This window comes from Gobius niger, assembly GCF_951799975.1.
Source record: "Gobius niger genome assembly, chromosome: 10".
Classification (NCBI taxonomy): domain Eukaryota; kingdom Metazoa; phylum Chordata; class Actinopteri; order Gobiiformes; family Gobiidae; genus Gobius; species Gobius niger.
Window position 1 is genome coordinate 25,097,016 of NC_136861.1, and position 18,684 is coordinate 25,115,699.

An 18,684-nucleotide genomic window follows, 5' to 3' on the forward strand; every position below is an offset into this window, starting at 1 on the left:
CCTCTTTGGAAAGTCCGTGATTATATCACACAGGAGGCGGAGAAAGCACAAGGGGTTGAGCAATTTTGAAAGCGAAAGTATAATGTAGAATGAACCCAAGAGAGGCACAGACGTACTCGCGTGCAGCTCGCAAAGGTGAGTTTTATTTCATGCGTTTGGCTTTGATCACGTAATGTCAGGGGTCTTGGGGTGTTTTGAGGACAATCCGACTTCCTGTGAGTATAATAGGAAAGGTGAATGAGTTACCTGTCGATAACTAGTGCATACTTGACGCACACATGGCACGCACAGACAGAGACTGCCTAAAGCCTACTACTACTACTACTACTACTGCTACTACTGCATTGGCCAAAAGCCGTGAGCAAAACTCATGTAAGATTTGGGAAATCTGTAAGTGAGAGGAAAGAGTCGGCTGATTTGAGACCACAATCAGGTTTACATCGATACCATTCAGTATTGTGTGTGTTTTGCTATTGTAACAATAATTTAAAATACTGTAGGTTTCACACCATGCAGCATAGTCGACCTTCAAAGTACCACCAGCCTTGCTGGGAGAGTTGCCTTGTGTAGGAAATGCGCGATATAAATAAACACGCCAGGCCTGAATTAGAAAAAACAAAAACCGCCTAACCTAAATTCATTATCATAACATAACTTAAATTAAAGTCTTGCAGTGCGTGGTGCACGCACCACAGTTTGAGTACCACTGCTATAAGCTTTAACATAGAGCAAAGCAGCCTTCGTTTAGTGTCATGAGTAATACAAAGATAAACTAATGCCAAAGATATTTTAGCATGAGATCATTATTGTTTTTAACATGTGAAGTGCATCATAATTCCATATACAACATTACATTTTTGTGATGTTTTTTCTGTTATTGTATTTGGGGTTGACACAAACTACACTCACAGTGATTTAGGTTTTTCTTCAAAATGCCTGTCAGTATTAAGAACTTGATCAAGGTCATTTTGGTCCTTTCTTTTTTCATTATCATTTAAAAATAGCAAACTCAGTTGTTTCACACAACCACTAACTATGAGTGAAAAAAACCCATAATATTCCACTTGAGGTTGGGTTTATATTTTTGCGCTCGCATCCCTATTTAAAAAATTACAGATTTCAAGCAAAATTTGAAAAATGTTCTTTATCAACCATTCTTATCCACACTTTTATCTTGCAATCATTTGATATTTAGTGCTTGCAAAATGATGTATATATTTCTTTGCTGTGATCTTTGCCTCTGTAGAATTGCCGCAGATGCCAGTAGCAGCATGATATCATGGTGGAATCTTACCCTGCTGTTTCTGTGTGTAAGTTTGTTTACTTCCTTTGACTTTTTTTAAGGAAACTTCTGTTAACAAGATAAAGAACTGTTTGCCATCTATTGCCAGTGTCAGTGCCAGTTTCCCTGGGACAGTCCCAGTATTTGAACCCTCTGTCGATAGTGACTGAACCATTTAAAAAGCTCAAAAGACTGTCTCTTCAACGCCGACTGGTCCATTTCACATGGGTGCGTAGTGGTCAGCATGGTTACGCAGCCAGACAAGGCCTTTCTGTGCCTTTTTTTTTTAGCCCCACACTTATTTATTTTTTTAAAAACTTTATTTATACTTTTTTATTTAACAATACAAAATAACCCACACAAAACATCAAATCAAGCCCTCCCTTTAAATCAAACCAAGCCAATCCATCGAACAAGCGGGGGAAAAAAACATACAATAATAATCACACAATGCCACAAGTAAAATTCACAAAACCAAATCAAGTTTTTCATATTTCAAAAAGGGATGCCAGATTTCCGAGAAAGATGCATCACTGCCTTTAAGTGTATGTTTGATCTTCTCAATTTTTAAAAACTATTGGGTCTTTGATCCACTGCGAATGAGAGGGAGGTAATGAGTTTTTCCAATTCTGTAAAATCAGCCTGCGAGCAAGAAGTGTACAGTCGGCCAAAAAGATGATGATATGAGTCCGGGATTACGCCAAAAAGAGCCACAACTTTGGGTCTAAAAGCAAATATGTACCAGGTGTTATGTTAGGGATCAGTTGGACAATATATATTATATATTAAGAAGGATCATTCAGTGATTATAGTACGTTATATAAAAAAATTGTGGGGGTAGAGTTGGGAATTGGGTAAACTGCTTCCTAATAAAATCAAAAGCCTGAATGAATGGGAGCGCTGACTGAGAGGCGATGCCATCCAAATTGTTCTTGAATCTGTTTCCAAAAGGTTGCAGACACTAATGGATTCTTTGTAAAAGGAGCGGAAATCGCAGCTTATGACGAGTACACTAGTGCACACAGTGATGAAGGCTTACAAGACCGCGCTTCCAATAAGCACCATGAGGAGGCCAATGTACCTTATAGCCAATGTACAATGGGTCAGTATTTGCTGCCCAGTATTACAATTGAAAATTTGGAAGGGCCATGCCACCAAGTTTCTTTGAACGTTGAAATAATAGAAATAATAGCATCACATTTTTTTAAACGTGTTGGTGAAGAGATATAGATACTAATAACTAAATTTAGGAAGCATGTTCATTTTAATAGTGTTTACTTTGCCGGCAATCGATAAATTTAGAGAGGACCGTCATTTTATATTCTGTTCCAAGTCATTTACCAAAGGGGTGAAATTTTCTTGAAAGAGTTTGCCTGCATCTTTCGTTATACAAACGCCCAAATAGGTGAACTTGTCCGCTGTGACCTTTAAGGAAAATTTGTGCAGAGGATAGGTTTGTGCCAGGAGGTTGATAGGAAAAATGTCACTTTTCTGAAGATTTATTTTGCATCCTGAGATACTGCTAAAAACATCGAGAGTGGACAGAACAGCATAGAGGGAAGTGTCGAGATCGGAAACATACAGAATCATGTCATCTAAGGATATTTTCTGTTTGAGACCGCCTCTAAATAAACAGTTATAGCTGAATCCTGCCTAAATGCTAGAGGTTCCAGCGCCAAGGCGAATAGCAAAGGTGACAAGAGACAGCCCTGCCTAGTTCCACGAGAAATGGGGAATACCTTTGAATATAGCCCAAGGTACAAACTAATGCTAATGGATCCGTGTATAGTAATCTTACCCACCCAAAATTGTACTTCTTCAGAGCATAAAACAGATAGTCCCACTCAAGCCTGTCAAATATATAATTTTCTGGTGTAGCGGATCTAGATAAACCATAAATTATGTTGAATAGCCTGCGAACGTTAAAAAACGAGTATCTATTCTTAATGAAACCTGTTTGGTCGGCAGAGATCATATGAGGTAGGACTCGCTTCATTCTTTATTTCAAAGGTTTAATGTAGACGCCTGAACCCTCTTTCAATGGCTTGATATTAAAGAACAAAACACATGACAAGATACTGTGGCCAAAAAGAGGAGCATTATCCAGTTCCAATTCCTTCAAGAGCTCGGAAACAAACTTAGTTACCGGTTGCCCAAGTTCTGCCAACTCTTCGACCCAGACCAAGTTCTGTGCAGAGTTTGCATGCTCTCTACCACTAAAAACATGTGCAATAGGGTAATCCTCTGGGCGATTTTCGGGGGGAAAAATAATCACGAGTATTTTACCCATATTGATCGTTCTCGCTTTTCAAATAGATTTTATTTTTTCATAATAAATTAAATACATCTTGCTGATTCATAAAATTAGATACATTTTTTATTCAAACTACAGCTCAAACAAAAACAAATGCTTTCATCAAGTCTCATTCAACGCACAAAAGTCTTCTATTGTCCCGTCCAAACTCCCAAACTAGGGACTGTTTTTGCCAAAGAAATGGCTGTAAACCTGTGGTCCCATGACAGTTATTGAGATTGACCAAAGTAGAGATTGTGATTTTCGATTAAAGTTCGATTAATTGCCCAGCCCTAATATATTATATAATGTATTATATTATATAATGTATTATATTATATAATGTATTATATAATATAACATTGAAATTCTCTTTCTCTTTAACATGAGACAAGACCACTAGGAAATATATCACTGGCTGATTGCTCACATGTCCCAAAACTCTTTAAATAAAGTTTAAGCAAAGTCCAATTTTGTGTCTTCCAGTTGTGTTTGTACACACTCCACCTGGCCGAGGCTAAATGCGATGATACCTTTCTTAACAAAAACTGGGTAAGTTTTGGGCAATAATATCAAATACTGTAGAAGACTCCTGTTTTTGAATATAATTGTGGTTTTAAATATCGTTCAGTCTGATAAAATGTGTCTCTTATTTCAGATTCCAGAAGACAGAAAAATCACATTAGTCACACTGACAGAAAGATTTCCTCTTAATGATGCTGACAGTTTTGAGGTGAACCAGTTGTGGAAATATTGATGTTCATTTAGGCCCAGAGTTAAGTCACTTATTAAAGTGTGTCTCTCTGTTACAGGATGTGATAAAGTGCACTTTAGGAAGCAAGATTACAAAAGGGGACACGAAGAGCTACATGGAGTATCTCAAATCATGGTTTCAGTGCTTTTATGAAGATGAAGATAGAGATGAAGATGAAGATGTTGAAGTGAGAATCTATTTCACATAGCATAACTTCCGATCATCTGTGGTGTGTTTTTTGGGTTGTTACCAACATATGGTGACAATTTCACGTCAAGAGCACCGTGTATTTATTTTACTGACAGTATTACATGTTCAAACTCAATGTTGATGTATTCATTCACAGACTTTTATGAAAACTTCAAACTGCAGAGAGCTGCCACAAACAGTGTCTTTTTTGGACCTCATGTGTTTGGTCGCAAAAGCATCTAAAAGATCCATACAAATTGACGGTAAATACAAATGAATGAGTCAAAATGAAACAAGACACATTCTAACACCTTTTATGTGTGCTCTTTTCGCAGCGTGTTCACATGGTGAGTTTAAATCATTACATGTGCAGTCAGTGTATAAATATGACATGTTGCTGTCTGACCCTTTTTTTTTAACCTCTCACCCGCCACCTGAACCGAGTGCATTTTCTCCAGTTCGGCTTTACCCAAATCTAAAACCTTCAGTGCATTTGCCTGATTTGAAAGCTGAGACCCACAAAAGTGATCGTAACTTTGTTGTCACGCGTTTTTGTCAAATTTTTGAAGCGTTATTCCTTTTTGATTGAATTTTTTGTTGCATTTTTGTTGTTTTTCCGGCATGTTGTTTCTCACTCTTTTGTCATGTCTTTTTCTTGCTTTTTCATCACTGTTTTCATTGCGCTTTTGTCGTGTTTTTGCCACATTTTCGTGACTATTTTGTTTGCGTTTTTCCTCCTCGTTTTTGTCGCTTATTTGACTCTTTCTTTCAAGAAGCTTTTAGATTTGGGTATAGCGTGGGTTAAGAGGTGACCATCATTATGACCATCTTCATTTATTATGTGAATTAGAGCTGAACAATTTTGGATAATAACCTGATAGCAGCTTTACTTATACTAAAGGGCTAAACTAATAGAAGAATCCCTTGGATCTTAGAATTAACTTGTAGAGGTCTGTACATGCTTGCAGGTTTTACACATAAGTTGAATCTAATACTTGAGTTGTGCTGTATGTCAAGGGCGTAACTCGCATGAACGATTTTGTGCTTTTGTTGCTAACATTGTGCATTGTTCAGTCAGTACTCTGTTCTGTTCTCTAATTGAAACCCGCTGTCTTTCTTTACTCACTTTCTTTGCTCTGCCTCTTACAGATGTTGTCGTGGAGTTGTATTCAAGATTTAGTAAGTACTGTTTTCTATAGCTAGTAAACTCTAAATCGTTGTTTTAAGCTCGGGCACATCACAGAAACTGATTTTGTGTGTCGAATGTGCTTCTCAGCATGATTTTTTGTAACTGCCACACAACAAAATGCTTTCTAAAAAACAGGATTGTCATTTGATTGTTTGTTTGCAATCAAATTTCTCTCTGGCTGCACTTTATAGCTCAAATTACCTCACCTACCTTTCAGTTTTAATGCGCTGGTGGTGGTTGTTACCTTTGCGACAGAAGGCAGTCTGTTTGTTTGTCAGCCACTCCGGCCCAACGGAAGTAGCGCATCACCACTGAACGCAGCCAGTAAATCAACCATTTCTTCTCGCACGGAAGTGTGTTGAGAAGCTAGTTGTACTATGTTACCAAGTGAGGTTTGTGTTATTTTAGATATGACGCGTATTGCTACAACATTACCAACAACTAAACAGCCACCAACAACCACACAACTAACCACAACAACAGCAGCATCAACCACTGAGGAAAAGTCATCGAAAAACAGTCCTCCTCCTGTGACAACATGGTCCACCAGGCCGTCTGCATCAAGCGCAGCCTCACAGTCCCCAGCTGGAGGTAAGAAAATTGGGAATACGAATACAGCTGGGTTATACTATTACAATGCATTTTGACTGTAGGAGCCTAAATTATGTTTTTGTTCTGTAAATAGTTTATGCCACAATTATTTTGTTATGTTTGTTATATTTTGTTATTATTATTATTTTGGTAAACAATTATTTGTTTAGGGAATTCACTTTCACAATCAGCATTTTGGTATTTGGTATTGTGTTTTGTCATATTTCATTTGGTTATGGCTCTATGTTATGACACTCACCCTGTGGTGTGTTCATGGGGAGTGCAGTGCACAGAATGGAGCCAAACAGTTTTTTGACCTCTGCTACCCCTTTTTTGTAATCCCCTGTCTGTCCTGTAATGTCTGTTTTTTACTCACTAAAGAGTTTCTAACTGCACATTTTTGTCTCCATGGATTTTATTATTGACATTGACATGGTATCGTATTTCGAAGTTTGGAAATGCTAAGGGCGCAGAGAGTCATACTGGCTTCATCTCACTTTAGAACCTACATTGACTTTGAGGGATTTTCTTTTTTTTTTGATCAATGGTTTTGTACATGGTTCAGTGGGAGGAAAAAAGTATGTGAACCCTTAAGAATTTCTCACATTTCTGCATAAATTGGTCATAAAATCTGGTCTGATCTTTATTTAAATCATAAGAATAGACAAACCGTGTTTGTTTGAATTAATACGACCCAAACAACTACATGTTATCATATTTTTATTGGCCATAACATGTAAACATTCTCAGGACACGGAGGAAAAAGTCAGTGAACCTCCAAGGATCCTCCAAGAGCTAATTAGACAAATGTATGCAGAGTCAGCTGTGAGCCAACCTGAGGTCCAGTCACAGAGGTGTGGCTTAAAGCTGCCCTTGCTACTGAAAAACACACACTAGTAAAGAATTGTCTCTTGTTGAGAAGCATTGTCTGATGTGCACCATGCCTCACTCAAAAGAGCTCTCTGAAAACCTTTTTAGCTGGAAAAGGAAAAAAAAAAAAACATTTCTAAGACTCAGTGAAGAAAAAAAGAGTGTCTAGAGTGTCAGGACTTCAAATCACTGGCACATGCCAACATCTCTGCTGACACATCTATAATATGTAAAACATTGAACAAGAATGGGGTTCATGGGAGAACGCCACAGAGGAAGCCATTCAGATTCAGATTCATTGCTGCACTTTTGAAGTTTGTTACAGAGCACATGGATGCTCCAAAATATTCTGTGGACTGATTAAACCAAAGTGGAATTGTTTGGGTGGAATACCCCACGTCTTAAGTGGAGGAAAAATGGAACAGCACACCACCATCAAAACCTTATACCCACTGTGAAGTATGGTGCAGGGAGCATCATGGTGTGGGGAAGCTTTGCTGCCTCAGGGCCTGGACAACGGAGCTCACTTCAACTCAGTCTTCATCATTCTCATTGAATGTGGGCCGTTTTTTGTCAGCTGCGTGGATAAAACAACGGCGCAAATACTCTACAATGCCATCCAGTCACATTGGCCTCAGTAATGTGTCCTTCGGACACGTGGTTCCCTACGTGCTGCACGTTATCAGCATATAGGGAGCAGTGGAACTGATCGATGGGAAAATTAACTCACAAGTTTATCAAGATATTTTGCAGAAAAACATGAGGCCATCTGTCCAACAGTTGAAGCTCAAGACAATGACCATGATAGTTTCAGAAGAATAGAATATGCGTTCTGGAATGGCCCAGTCAAAGTCTTGACCTAAACCTGAACAGGATGCTGTGGCATGATCTCAAGAAAGCCATTCACACCAAACATCCCAGGAATCTTAAATGACCCTGACCATAAATCAAAGGAAAAGGAAGATCTGATCTGAACAGTGATTGGCCAAACACCATCCTACAATCATGAAACAGGATTTTAAACGTAAAAACTGGTAGTGACAGTTTTTACATCTCTTCTATTGGCACTACTATTTCTCTCTGCATCTGCTGCTATTACTGCTACTGCTAGTAGTACTAACCTGTTAGTAAAACCTGTTAATACCTTGCATGATCAATCTGCAGACATCAGGTCACAGTGTCCAGTGTGTGTAAGTTTCAGTTGATAATTTAATATTTTTTTATTTTTCCATTCAGTTTTTGCTGGGACCCCTGACTACAACAAAAACAAAGGTATTTGACTTGTCTTCACCAGTGTGTTTTCACAAACTTTTGACTAATACATGTTATATTACAGAGGTAAAAGACACGGCCGTCTATTCATTGTTGGGCCTGTCTGTGCTCCTGAACTTGGCGTTGGCCTTTTGTGTTGCTCTACTCTGCAGTCGGAGAAACCAGGGCACAGCGGGGAGTGAAAGTGTAAGAAATAAGTTGACTTTGAACATTACGTCCACTTGATGCACATTTCTTATTGCTGCTTATCAAACTATTCAACTGTCAACTTTAGATTTTTGTTCATCAACATACAATTAGGTTGTTTAGTGCTTACACTCTGAAAGGAGAGTTTCCCACAATGGATCATCTCCTCTTCTGACTCTAATCTTTTTGTATGTGCAGCTGTATTTGAAATGAGCATCTTAGTAACCAATTCTTTATAAAATGTTCATCTCTAATCTGATCAATGTGTCTATTTCATCGGACTTAGCAAAAGAATAATTATTATCAAATACTGTTTAGGATCTTCATTGCATTTTTATGTCATACATCATCATTCTCAAACTTCTGTCTTTCAGTTCCCTTTAGAAGCTGTCATGAATGGACATTTAGAGAATTTGCTTTCACAGTCATCAGATCCTGAAAGCCACTCAACAAATACGTGAGGACCGGTCAAAGCAGGCGGTGAGAAAGAAAGAAGCCTTGTTCCACTGGAAAGTTTCTGACAGAATGAGAGCTGCAGTGGACCATCGTCTCAATCAGAAGTTTCATACAGTGAAATCAAAACCTGCATCAAACCAACACGAGTCTGAAGAGAGATTGACTGAAGGGGGCCTGAGTGAGCTGTATGCAGCTTGTTCTTCCAAAAGCAGCTCAATGTGTTACAAAGAAAATGATAATACAATGTGTGAAATATGGGTGTCCAGTAATACGTTTTTGAGTGACAGAATGTGAAGTGCTTTCATTCCTTTCAGAAAGTGACTACTATTTAAAAATTGTGTATGACTCTCAAGGGCTGGTCCTACTTTGGGCCATGTATAGGAAGATATAGAATGTTAAGCTAATAGTTATTAATATGTCATTGTTTATTTGTAGTGTGTATTTATTCATTCAAATCATGATTTAACCCTAAAATGTCTTCATGTCTTGAATGGTGGAAAGTGTAGACTGACACATGAAAAGAGTACAACTATGCTGACCGATACTTTCAGATGTATTAGCTTTGCATGCTTAACATATTCGAAACAGTTCTCTTAATACAGTGTGTAACTAAAGAGATTTGTCTTACCTGTGCAATATGTGCAAGTGATGTTTTAGAGTAATAGCATTTGCATTGCTAAATAGAGTACTACGAGCCATAACCTGTGTATGTCTTCTTGTCTGTCAGTCTTTATAACTTTGCATGTATTTCAAAGCTAATCTTTCACTATCACTGAAAAAAAAAAAAAAAATATGTCCTTTTTAAGTTATGCAGTGTTGTGTTTGGAATGTACAGCCTATGATCAACTTTTGTACCGTTGTTATATTTGCACAGTGTTGTTTTTTGTTTGAGACAAATACACACGTTATATTGACTTCTTGTTTGTTGTTTATGATCCACATACTCTTTGCCAAACTCCTAAACCCTAAAAAATACCCACGTAATAATATCTAATGATGCATTTGCTTTGGGGACGTGTACAATGACAGACAACAATTTGCAGCTAATTAAAGCATTTCTATTTTATTTTGGTATGTACGTGTTTGTACTTTAGTTTATGCCGCTTTTATTTTGAAGTCTGCGACCGGAATTTGTAGCTTGACTTGTCTCGTGCGCCAAGTTCCCCTCGTTGTGTTTCTGAGAAGGTAAACATTAACGTATTAATGTCAACACATTATAGAAAAGGATTCTACTATGACAAAATTAAGGGGAAACTAGGTAACTCGTGCTGAAAACCTGAAGCTATGAATGTCATTTTATTATGTAGACTACTCTAGAATGCTAAAGCTAAGCTATTCCACTCATTTGTATTGGGAAGACCGCATTGTAACCGAGAAGTTCGTGCATTTTGACCCAGAGTCGTGTTAGCTTGTCTGCAGAATAATGCTTTTGATGGAGTAGTTTGTCCTCAGTTCTTTTTGCATAAACTATTCAGGACGTTCACCCGTCACCCGTGTTTGTCCAGTGACCCTCCTACCCCCTCATCGCCATGGCGACAGACTCATCTTTACTGAGCTCCGAGCTGGAGCTCCAGCAGCAAGAGGAGCTGTACCAGCAACTGCTCCTACAGGTGATGGGAACATATTGTTTACATTTGTCGTGTGCAGGCTGTCAAGTGGAAACATTAAAGGGATGATTCAGGATGATTGTTGATTTCTGGAGATATCGTTTTATTTTCATGCAGTCCTTATATTTGAAGAGTTTAGTGGTGCTAGGCTAGTTCCAGGCTAGCGCATGTCTATGGTAACTAGTAGCCTGCATTAAAAACCTCTTCAAAATCATAGGGTAGTCCTCCAAACCTCACCATATCTGATTTGTAGAAAGCTCCTTTGTGAATTCCACATGTAGTAATGCCTGCCGCAGGTAAACAAACTAGCTTACAGCAAGGAAGCAGATGCGGCTCAAATATGAGTTATTTTAAATGCAAAATGATTGTATTGAAAAAATTATCCAGTCATCACTGACATTTACATCGGTAGTCTGGTGGTATAAATGATTTGCCTCAGGTGCACTGTGCTTGGGTGTTTTTAATGCAGGCAACTAGTTACCATAGACATGCACTAGCCTAGCACCACTAAATGCTTCAAATATGAGGGCTGCATGAATAGAAATTAAAAAAAAAATAGCTCCAGAAATCAACAACACTCTGGATAACTAGGAATTTAGGCCCTATGTCAAAAATCCTGAAAAATCCTTTTAATGTAGTGATAACATCTTTGCATTTTTAACCTCCTAACCCCCACCTGAACCGAGCACATTTTCTCCATTTTGGCTTTACCCAAATCTAAAAGCTTCTTGAAATAAAGCCTCAAAATGATGACAAAAAAGCAAGGAAAGGTACAACACAAAATTGAGAAAAAGCCACTAAAGAGCAAGTGACAAAAGAGCAACAAAATGTGACACAAAAACGACGAAAGTGCAAAAAGTGGCCAAATTGGAGACGAAAACGGCATCAGCATGAGGAAAAAATCTGTTTAGATCAGTTTTGGTAGGTCTTAGCTTTCAAATGAGGCACTGGCCTAGAGGCTATATACTCCAGTCTAGAAGCTTCTGGATTTGGGTAAAGTCGAACTGGAGAAAATGCTCAGTTAAGGCGAATGGTAAGATGTTAATGTAGTTATAACATCTTTACATCTGTTGAATAGACTATGGGCAAACTACAGAATGAAAATCCTGACTCTAGAGTTATAACACCACAGCCCGGTAAGTAGCACTTATTGGATTTTGCACATATTCCATTTGAATGCATGTTGGTCAATAAATTGAAAGCTCTTCAAATGTCATTATCACTTGTCTCTTCCCAGGCATGTGTGTCAAGACTATGCTGGAGCCGTCAAAGGAGAAGGTTTTCATAAATATCTGTCAGTCAAACTCAGTCCCGCCCCCTCCAGACCTGTCCCGGGATGAACTCGTGGAACTCCTCCAATCTGAAGACCCCAGTGGTTATAGAGTCCCCATGAGTCTAGGGGAGCCACACACAGAAACAGACAACAGTATGGACTTTTTCTGTACTATTTTGCTGAACAAGTTGTGAGAGTTTATCATCAAATCTGGTCATGCAAGTCCATGCACTACAGACTAGACTGAATTTTCTGGTCTGAAGGTCCTTCTCAAGGTCGAAAGGACTGTCGCTGCTAAATGTTTGTGATAGTTTAAAGGTAGCAATCTCAGGGTTGGAAAAATGCGGCAGGAGTTGCAGACATGTCAGAACAAGACCTTCTTACAGAATTCTTCTTTTCCCTGGTGAACATGAGGATTAACCTTGTCCTTTATCCCGATGCGAGCTGTGCCATAATCTTTTCTGAATTGACAGCTGAATTATAACTTTTTTTTCTATGTCAGACTCTCAGGGCTGCACTGCATATGATGTTGTCATAAACCAGGATTTTTTCCAAACCTGTCAGGTGTGTACACAACACTCCCATCCTAGTGTATTAACAACATGAGGTGATACAGCTCTCTCTATCTCAATTCATAAATAAATCAAATTTTGCTTAGACAGCTTACAAAACTGATTATGCTTTGAGTACAAGGTAAATTAATATTTGTTTGCGCCTGCAGAAGGATCCTCTGTTCCAGCAGTTCATTATCCTGGTGTCTGTTGAGGGCTTGGAGAACAAATACAACCTAGAGTTGAGCCGAGGTCTGCATTCTGCCTATGCCTGCCTCTGTCTGCAGATTAGGATCCTCTTTACACCATTGTGTTTTTTCTATTTGCAGACTGGAAAGTCCTTAAGAACAGGAAGTTTCTGGGTTCCATCGGAGAGCAGAGCATTCGAACCAAGAGCAGACCTGTTATCCAAGAGCTGCAGCCTCAGTACGTCACAAGAAAGCATAAATAATTTTAACATTGAAGAAAAAAAGTCATAGTTTTATTAAGAAACTATAGAAAAACACAGCAAACCCACTAACAATGGTTTTAATCCAAATACATGGCATTTAGCTGTTCATTTACACCTTGCTTTAATCTTAGCCAAACGTGAGCACTATACACTATACTATATTATTATACACAGAGCAGAGATCTATCATCATGGTTTCCTGACTTTGCCAGATGTACCTGTGCCGTAACCATGATTGTTTATTTGCAAGCCGATTTACTGATGCAGAAAGAAGTCTGGTCGTGCCCAGTTTGACAAATCTACCAAAACCATCCCAATTTCAAATTCCTAAATCTCTCTATTCTAATGGATGGAAATATATGATATAAACATTTTAGGGATTCAATCTTTTCTTTTCTTTTCTTTTCTTTTCTTTTCTTTTCTTTTCTTTTCTTTTCTTTTCTTTTCTTTTCTTGTATTTATTTGTTTATTTTGTTGTTACATACAACATACAGTACATGGGTCTCACGCATGTAAACACACCACACCGGATTTTCCTTGGGCTAATTTCCATCCGTCGTACACACATTTACAATGTCATCATAATGGTTGTAATTGTCTGAATTCTTCTTCAGGGAAAACACGATTACTGCTAAAAGGTAAATGGTGCATTTAACTGTAACATGTTAATAACGTATAATTGGCATATTCATGGTGGCACTCACAATCACTGTTTGTCCTCAGACCTGAGTTCACCTTGCTAGTGGAGCCCTGTTCTGGAGATGCACAGTACCTCATAGCAGAGATAAAACTTCCTGGAATTGTGAGAAAACAACCTTTTACTCGCTCTAAAACTTTAGAATAACCAGTTCATCATTTTACAGCCATAGAGAAGTAAATGTTTTAGTATTTTAAAATGATTTCAATAAGCCAAGTAAATGTAGAAACTATGATGCCTCTGTCAAACGAAAGTAACCAACCTCCATTTACTTACAATTAACCCACAACTTATGTTGTTTTGATCAGACCTCAGCCCGCTCTCTGCTTCTGGACGTGGGAGAGGACAGACTGGTGCTAAATGCTAGGCCTTCGTTGTACCACTTGGACATCTTCCACCCTTTTCTCATTGACCAAGAGAGCAGCATGGCCCAGTACAATGCCACTACTCAGGTACAGCAAAATCACAAAGTCAGAATCATGTGAGACAGTCTATATATATGTGGAAAATGTGTTTAAAATGTTCCATTTCTTTTCCAGATCCTTACAGTTACTATGCCTGTGCTGTCTTCATAAATGTCTCTATATTTTATATATATTTTTAGTGTAAATAATAATAAAATCATTTTGGAATTATGAAACAGGTTGCCTTGTGTTGCTATCATTTGAAGGATTACACTTAATTTGACCCAAAGGAAAACACAGCTTGCACAATTATTACGCAAACAAGTTTTTCGACCTCATTGTTATTTTTCTGTCACATTTCTGCCCAAAGGATATATAACTGAAAGGCTGTTGTATTGTAGTGTCCCGGGTGATAGCGAATGTAATCAGAGGAAGTGTGGATAAAGCTTGTCCACACTATCCGGTGTGCAGTGACATTAGAGCTATTTTCCCGCACACCAAATGGGAATGAAAACCAAAAAGCTCTTAAGAGTGACAAACTGCTAAAAGCTGGTCAGATGGATGTAGGACACCGAACCATCAAATATTTTATTGCCAATAGCCAACAGTCCGAAGTAGTGAGTTGACATGAAAAGATGCAACGCAACAGTCAAAAACGTAATAAAAATCCAGCATAAAGCCATCAGGAATCCATTATCTTCCAGTGCTGTCATTTTTAGCAGCTGTATCCGACCTGAAGTGTCCAGAAGTACAAGGTGTTCAGTGCCTGGAGAAATGTGGAAACCCAACTGCTATCGATCAAGACACATCACCTGAAATGTTTTTACTGGGTCAGGCATGATCTAATGCATGATTATTTTTTATATCGATTAGAGTGTATTCAAAAAGTATGCAAGATAAAAATAAGATATTCTTGAGTTCTGTCTTCTCTTGCCTCTTCTGTATAGTTCTCTCTGTGTGTCTAATACTCGTAGTAGTACTAGACAGTAGTTCTTCTGAAATGTATCAAATGTCTGCGTCACCAGTACAAATGCTAGCATGTGTTTGAAAAGTCTTTGTTCTCTGTTTAGTGCTCCTCCTCCCCTGTCCCTTGTGCAGTTGGTGTGCGGCGGTGCCCATGCATTTGTCCAGTGAGGTCATCCCTCTGTTCTTGCCTTATCCCAGAGGCTGCTCATCTTTCTAATCCACATGTGGCCCCTGTCCCTGCTGCCACACTCAGTTATTCTGGTAACGTATAACAGTTATATCCCTGCGCACACACACACACACACACACACACACACCTGCTACATTTAGTATAAAACCCCTGGCTCCACACAATAGTCATTCTGTAGGCTACCCCTGTCTGCCTGTGTCTTTGTGAGCGCTGATCACCTCACTACAGGTAAGGCTTTGTCCGCTTGTTAGGTGGTTCTTTGGTTGTTAGTGCACTTTTCTTTTGTTTTCCATTTAAAATTATTATTTGTGCTGCTGTGTAGTTTATATAAAACCTAGTACATTATGAAGTGCTCTTATTGTAGCTTGACATTTTCTTCATTTTGTGTTAATTAAAGTGTAAATCTACTGACTCTACAATAGAATGTATATATGAAACTGACCAAATACTTTTTTTCCCCACTGTATCTAATCATCAGTAATAATAATTAGATTAGATAATTAGATAAAGATTATGCACATCAGCATTTGGGTCAAGTACAACCAGCTGCTAGACATCATTTACTTTTTGCTTGAGTATTAGTGAATAAATTGTGTTAATGTTGCTGTTTCTGTGAAAAATTCCATTTACATTAAGACAACTGAGGTTGAGGGTGAAGTTACTCTGTTTGATCCTTATTCTTAAGTCTTAAGACATGTCTGTGATATGCAGCACCAGTGTAGACATTTACAGAACAAACAAGAGAGAGACGTTTACAAAAGGGTCTTTTTTTTGGCAGCTGTGGGAAATGGCACTGGGACAAGATTTGCTGATAAGGCCACTAGACACTCACAAACAGGATAAAGTTTGAATCAGGGAAAGGAGCTCAAGAGTTTGAAATGTCATTGAAATTTGGTTAATTAATGCCCCCCCCCTTGAAAACTAGATGCTACAACTCAAGGGGTATTCCAATAATAAACAATTAATTTATAGTTAATAGCAAGATGAAGATATCATACATTGCTCTTAAATGAATAAGTTTAACTGAAGGGGCATCCAGTGAGTTGGGCCTAGTTTAAGCCCTTTCAGCTGAGTACAGTCATTAGCATCCTAAAGAGTTTGTTTGGGAACATCACTATTGTCTTTGTTCTCTCCGTGGTAACAGCCCCAAATGCTGGCAGCATGAGATCAGGCCATAGCTAACTTTAGTGCCCGGCTACTAAACAGGTGTCTACATAATCCAGTGTAATCTAGGCTGCTGTACTGTCCTGCACTGGACAACTTTGTGTGAGAAACTGTCTGAGGATATGGTATGGTTGTGGATATGGTTGTGTTTCTGCGGCGTCATCTCATTAGCAGTTCTCATTCTCATTTGCTCTCAGCCAGATGAACTTGGAGCCAAACTCTTGAATAAAAGCTTGAATTACAGTGGGGAAAAAAAGTATTTGGTCAGTTTCACATAGACATTCTATTGGATTTTGGCCAAATACTTTTTTTCCCCACTGTACATATATCAATGACTCAGTGTCTCAAAAAGAGACTCCAGAATGTTGTCTCTGCAGGACCAAATATGAACTATTATAATTCATACATTGTCTCCATGAGATATGGAATCAGTGTCCTCATTTTGTTGAAGCAACGCAGCACATGGTAAATGGTCTCAACTTATACAGCACTTTTCTACCTACAATAGGCACTCAAAGCGCTTTACAGCATGGAACCAGTCACCCATTCAAACTGTCATTCATGCACCAATGTGTGCAGAGACAGGAGGCAAGGTGGTTGAAGTTCCTTGCTCAAGGACATAACGACAGTGTGCACCTTCAGGAACTGGGATTTGAACCCCCGACCTTTCAATCATGAGATGATCTGCTGTACCATCGTGCCACTGTCGCCCCACATGCAGTTATAGATTTAGAGCAGTAAATCTTCCATAACTAGGCGTAGCAAACATACAACTACAACTGTAGTTCTTGAATGGCTGCAATTATAGCTCCATGGATATTAAAAGCACTTTTCATAAGATGCTTTATTCGTCCAGAGGTACACATATGCACTGACAAGGTGGGTTAAGGACATTTCAGAACAATGCAGCAGGGGCTGAGTCAAACTTTGGGAGCCCCACGCCCATGATTGATGACAGGGGGGGCTTAGTTTGGTCAGTGGGTCAAAACAAGAATTGTAAAAATTCAATATGATGATGATGATGATAAGAATAATACCCCATTCCCCATCTTTAATGGCAGTTATTTTCAGAGTGTTTTTGTGAACCGAGGATTGGTGAAACCACTGTGCTTCATAAACTACAATACACATTTTTTTGGCGTACACCAGTAGACACTGATAACCACCTTAATCTACTTGAAGAAGAGATCAAAAAACATGCTTAACCTTTACCTGCGTGAGTACAAGACAACAGCTCTCATAAAAGCTAACGTGGTATTGTTGGCGTCCATACTTTGCCCCTTGCAGTTACACACATGTCCTTGACTAAAATTATCTGCGTGGCGGCTGATGACTGTGGCCTAGTGGAACTTGAAGCGGGTCCAGAATTCCCCCCGCTCTCTGTAGCTCAAACAGACAGTTTCCAAATGAACTGCCCTGCTCTTATGGAGGTTATGAAAGGCATCCATCAATGTGCTACTGTCCACTATAATCCCGCTGTGGTGGAGATCCATACCTCACTCTCCCATTTGTTGAAGATTAGAATATAGGTTTTACATGCCACTTTCAATAGTGACAAATATTCTTTATAGATTGAAGGTCTGAGTGCTTTTAGATCACATTGTTTTTCTTGAATGGAATAACCTTTGTGAAAAAAGAGGGAGCTTTTTTTCTTGTTTACATTACTGTGACATTATAGCTCCCTGATAGCTGTGAAACGATCTTAGAAAAGTATCCCTGGGTAGAATAGGGATTAATAAAGTGCTAGCAAAGTTAGGAATGAGTTTTGACCACAACTAACCATTGAAATATTACATGCTTCCCCTTTCATTATTTGTGAACCAAAAAAAAACCCAGATAGACAGTCTTTAAATAACCATGCTTTATGCAACGTACAATTACTCTGAAATTGTTTCAAAAGAAACTGTAAAGAGCATCCCTATCTAGATTATCAAGTGATCCCACATTATCATTAGGTGGAAGCTCCTGACAAGCTGGGCATCCCATGTAAGACCCTGCAAAGTCACTGGGATACTGAGAGCTGAAAGGCAGCATTAGCATCAACAGTGTGCAGATCAACTGAAGTAGCAGCAGAGCTTCGACCCAGACATTTCGCAATACTGAGGAAATAATAGTACTAACTGGTGTGTCGCATATTTATAATTTTTTTTAGCCATTAAGACTATTTCTCTCTTTTTCTTTTGCTGGTATTTAGTTTGTATAGAAATACCTTTTCATTGTTGACATTAGAGCTGTGCAATATACTGTATATACAGTATATATATATAGACTCTAGACTATAGACTCTGAGCAGGACATG

General features: G+C 38.6%; 1 protein-coding gene and 3 long non-coding RNA genes across 5 annotated transcripts; all 4 read left to right on the forward strand.

Annotated features, from left to right (window-relative positions):
* The first annotated feature begins 16 nt into the window (after positions 1 to 16).
* On the forward strand, positions 17 to 4,127 carry LOC306968478. The gene is made up of 3 exons (XR_013793257.1): positions 17 to 135; positions 1,247 to 1,310; positions 4,062 to 4,127. It is a non-coding gene; the product is annotated as an uncharacterized lncRNA (long non-coding RNA).
* A 109-nt stretch (positions 4,128 to 4,236) lies between these two features.
* Positions 4,237 to 4,780, forward strand: LOC306969521. The gene is made up of 3 exons (XR_013793332.1): positions 4,237 to 4,308; positions 4,388 to 4,516; positions 4,676 to 4,780. It is a non-coding gene; the product is annotated as an uncharacterized lncRNA (long non-coding RNA).
* Positions 4,781 to 6,013: 1,233 nt separating this feature from the next.
* Positions 6,014 to 9,766, forward strand: LOC306968580. Its single transcript, XR_013793268.1, has 4 exons — positions 6,014 to 6,298; positions 8,405 to 8,440; positions 8,505 to 8,626; positions 9,001 to 9,766. It is a non-coding gene; the product is annotated as an uncharacterized lncRNA (long non-coding RNA).
* An 810-nt stretch (positions 9,767 to 10,576) lies between these two features.
* Positions 10,577 to 14,310, forward strand: pih1d1 (PIH1 domain containing 1). 2 transcript variants are annotated; one of them, XM_079564987.1, is made up of 10 exons: positions 10,577 to 10,692; positions 11,768 to 11,825; positions 11,927 to 12,115; positions 12,465 to 12,526; positions 12,684 to 12,765; positions 12,843 to 12,939; positions 13,579 to 13,602; positions 13,688 to 13,766; positions 13,970 to 14,113; positions 14,201 to 14,310. In XM_079564987.1, the coding sequence occupies exons 1-10, from the start codon at positions 10,612 to 10,614 to the stop codon at positions 14,234 to 14,236; spliced, it is 852 nt and encodes a 283-aa protein (XP_079421113.1). In that variant the 5' UTR covers positions 10,577 to 10,611; the 3' UTR covers positions 14,237 to 14,310. The 2 variants fall into 2 exon arrangements, with proteins under 2 accessions (XP_079421113.1, XP_079421114.1); XM_079564988.1 differs by lacking the exon at positions 13,579 to 13,602.
* Positions 14,311 to 18,684: the final 4,374 nt, after the last annotated feature.

What these genes read in the sequence shown, in the direction of transcription:
- pih1d1 (XM_079564987.1), top strand. Translation starts at nt 10,612, where the DNA reads ATGGCGACAGACTCATCTTTACTGAGCTCCGAGCTGGAGCTCCAGCAG. An exon ending in ACCAGCAACTGCTCCTACAG is followed by an intron (nt 10,693 to 11,767) that starts GTGATGGGAACA and finishes TCTGTTGAATAG; the next exon opens with ACTATGGGCAAACTACAGAA. An exon ending in AGTTATAACACCACAGCCCG is followed by an intron (nt 11,826 to 11,926) that starts GTAAGTAGCACT and finishes GTCTCTTCCCAG; the next exon opens with GCATGTGTGTCAAGACTATG.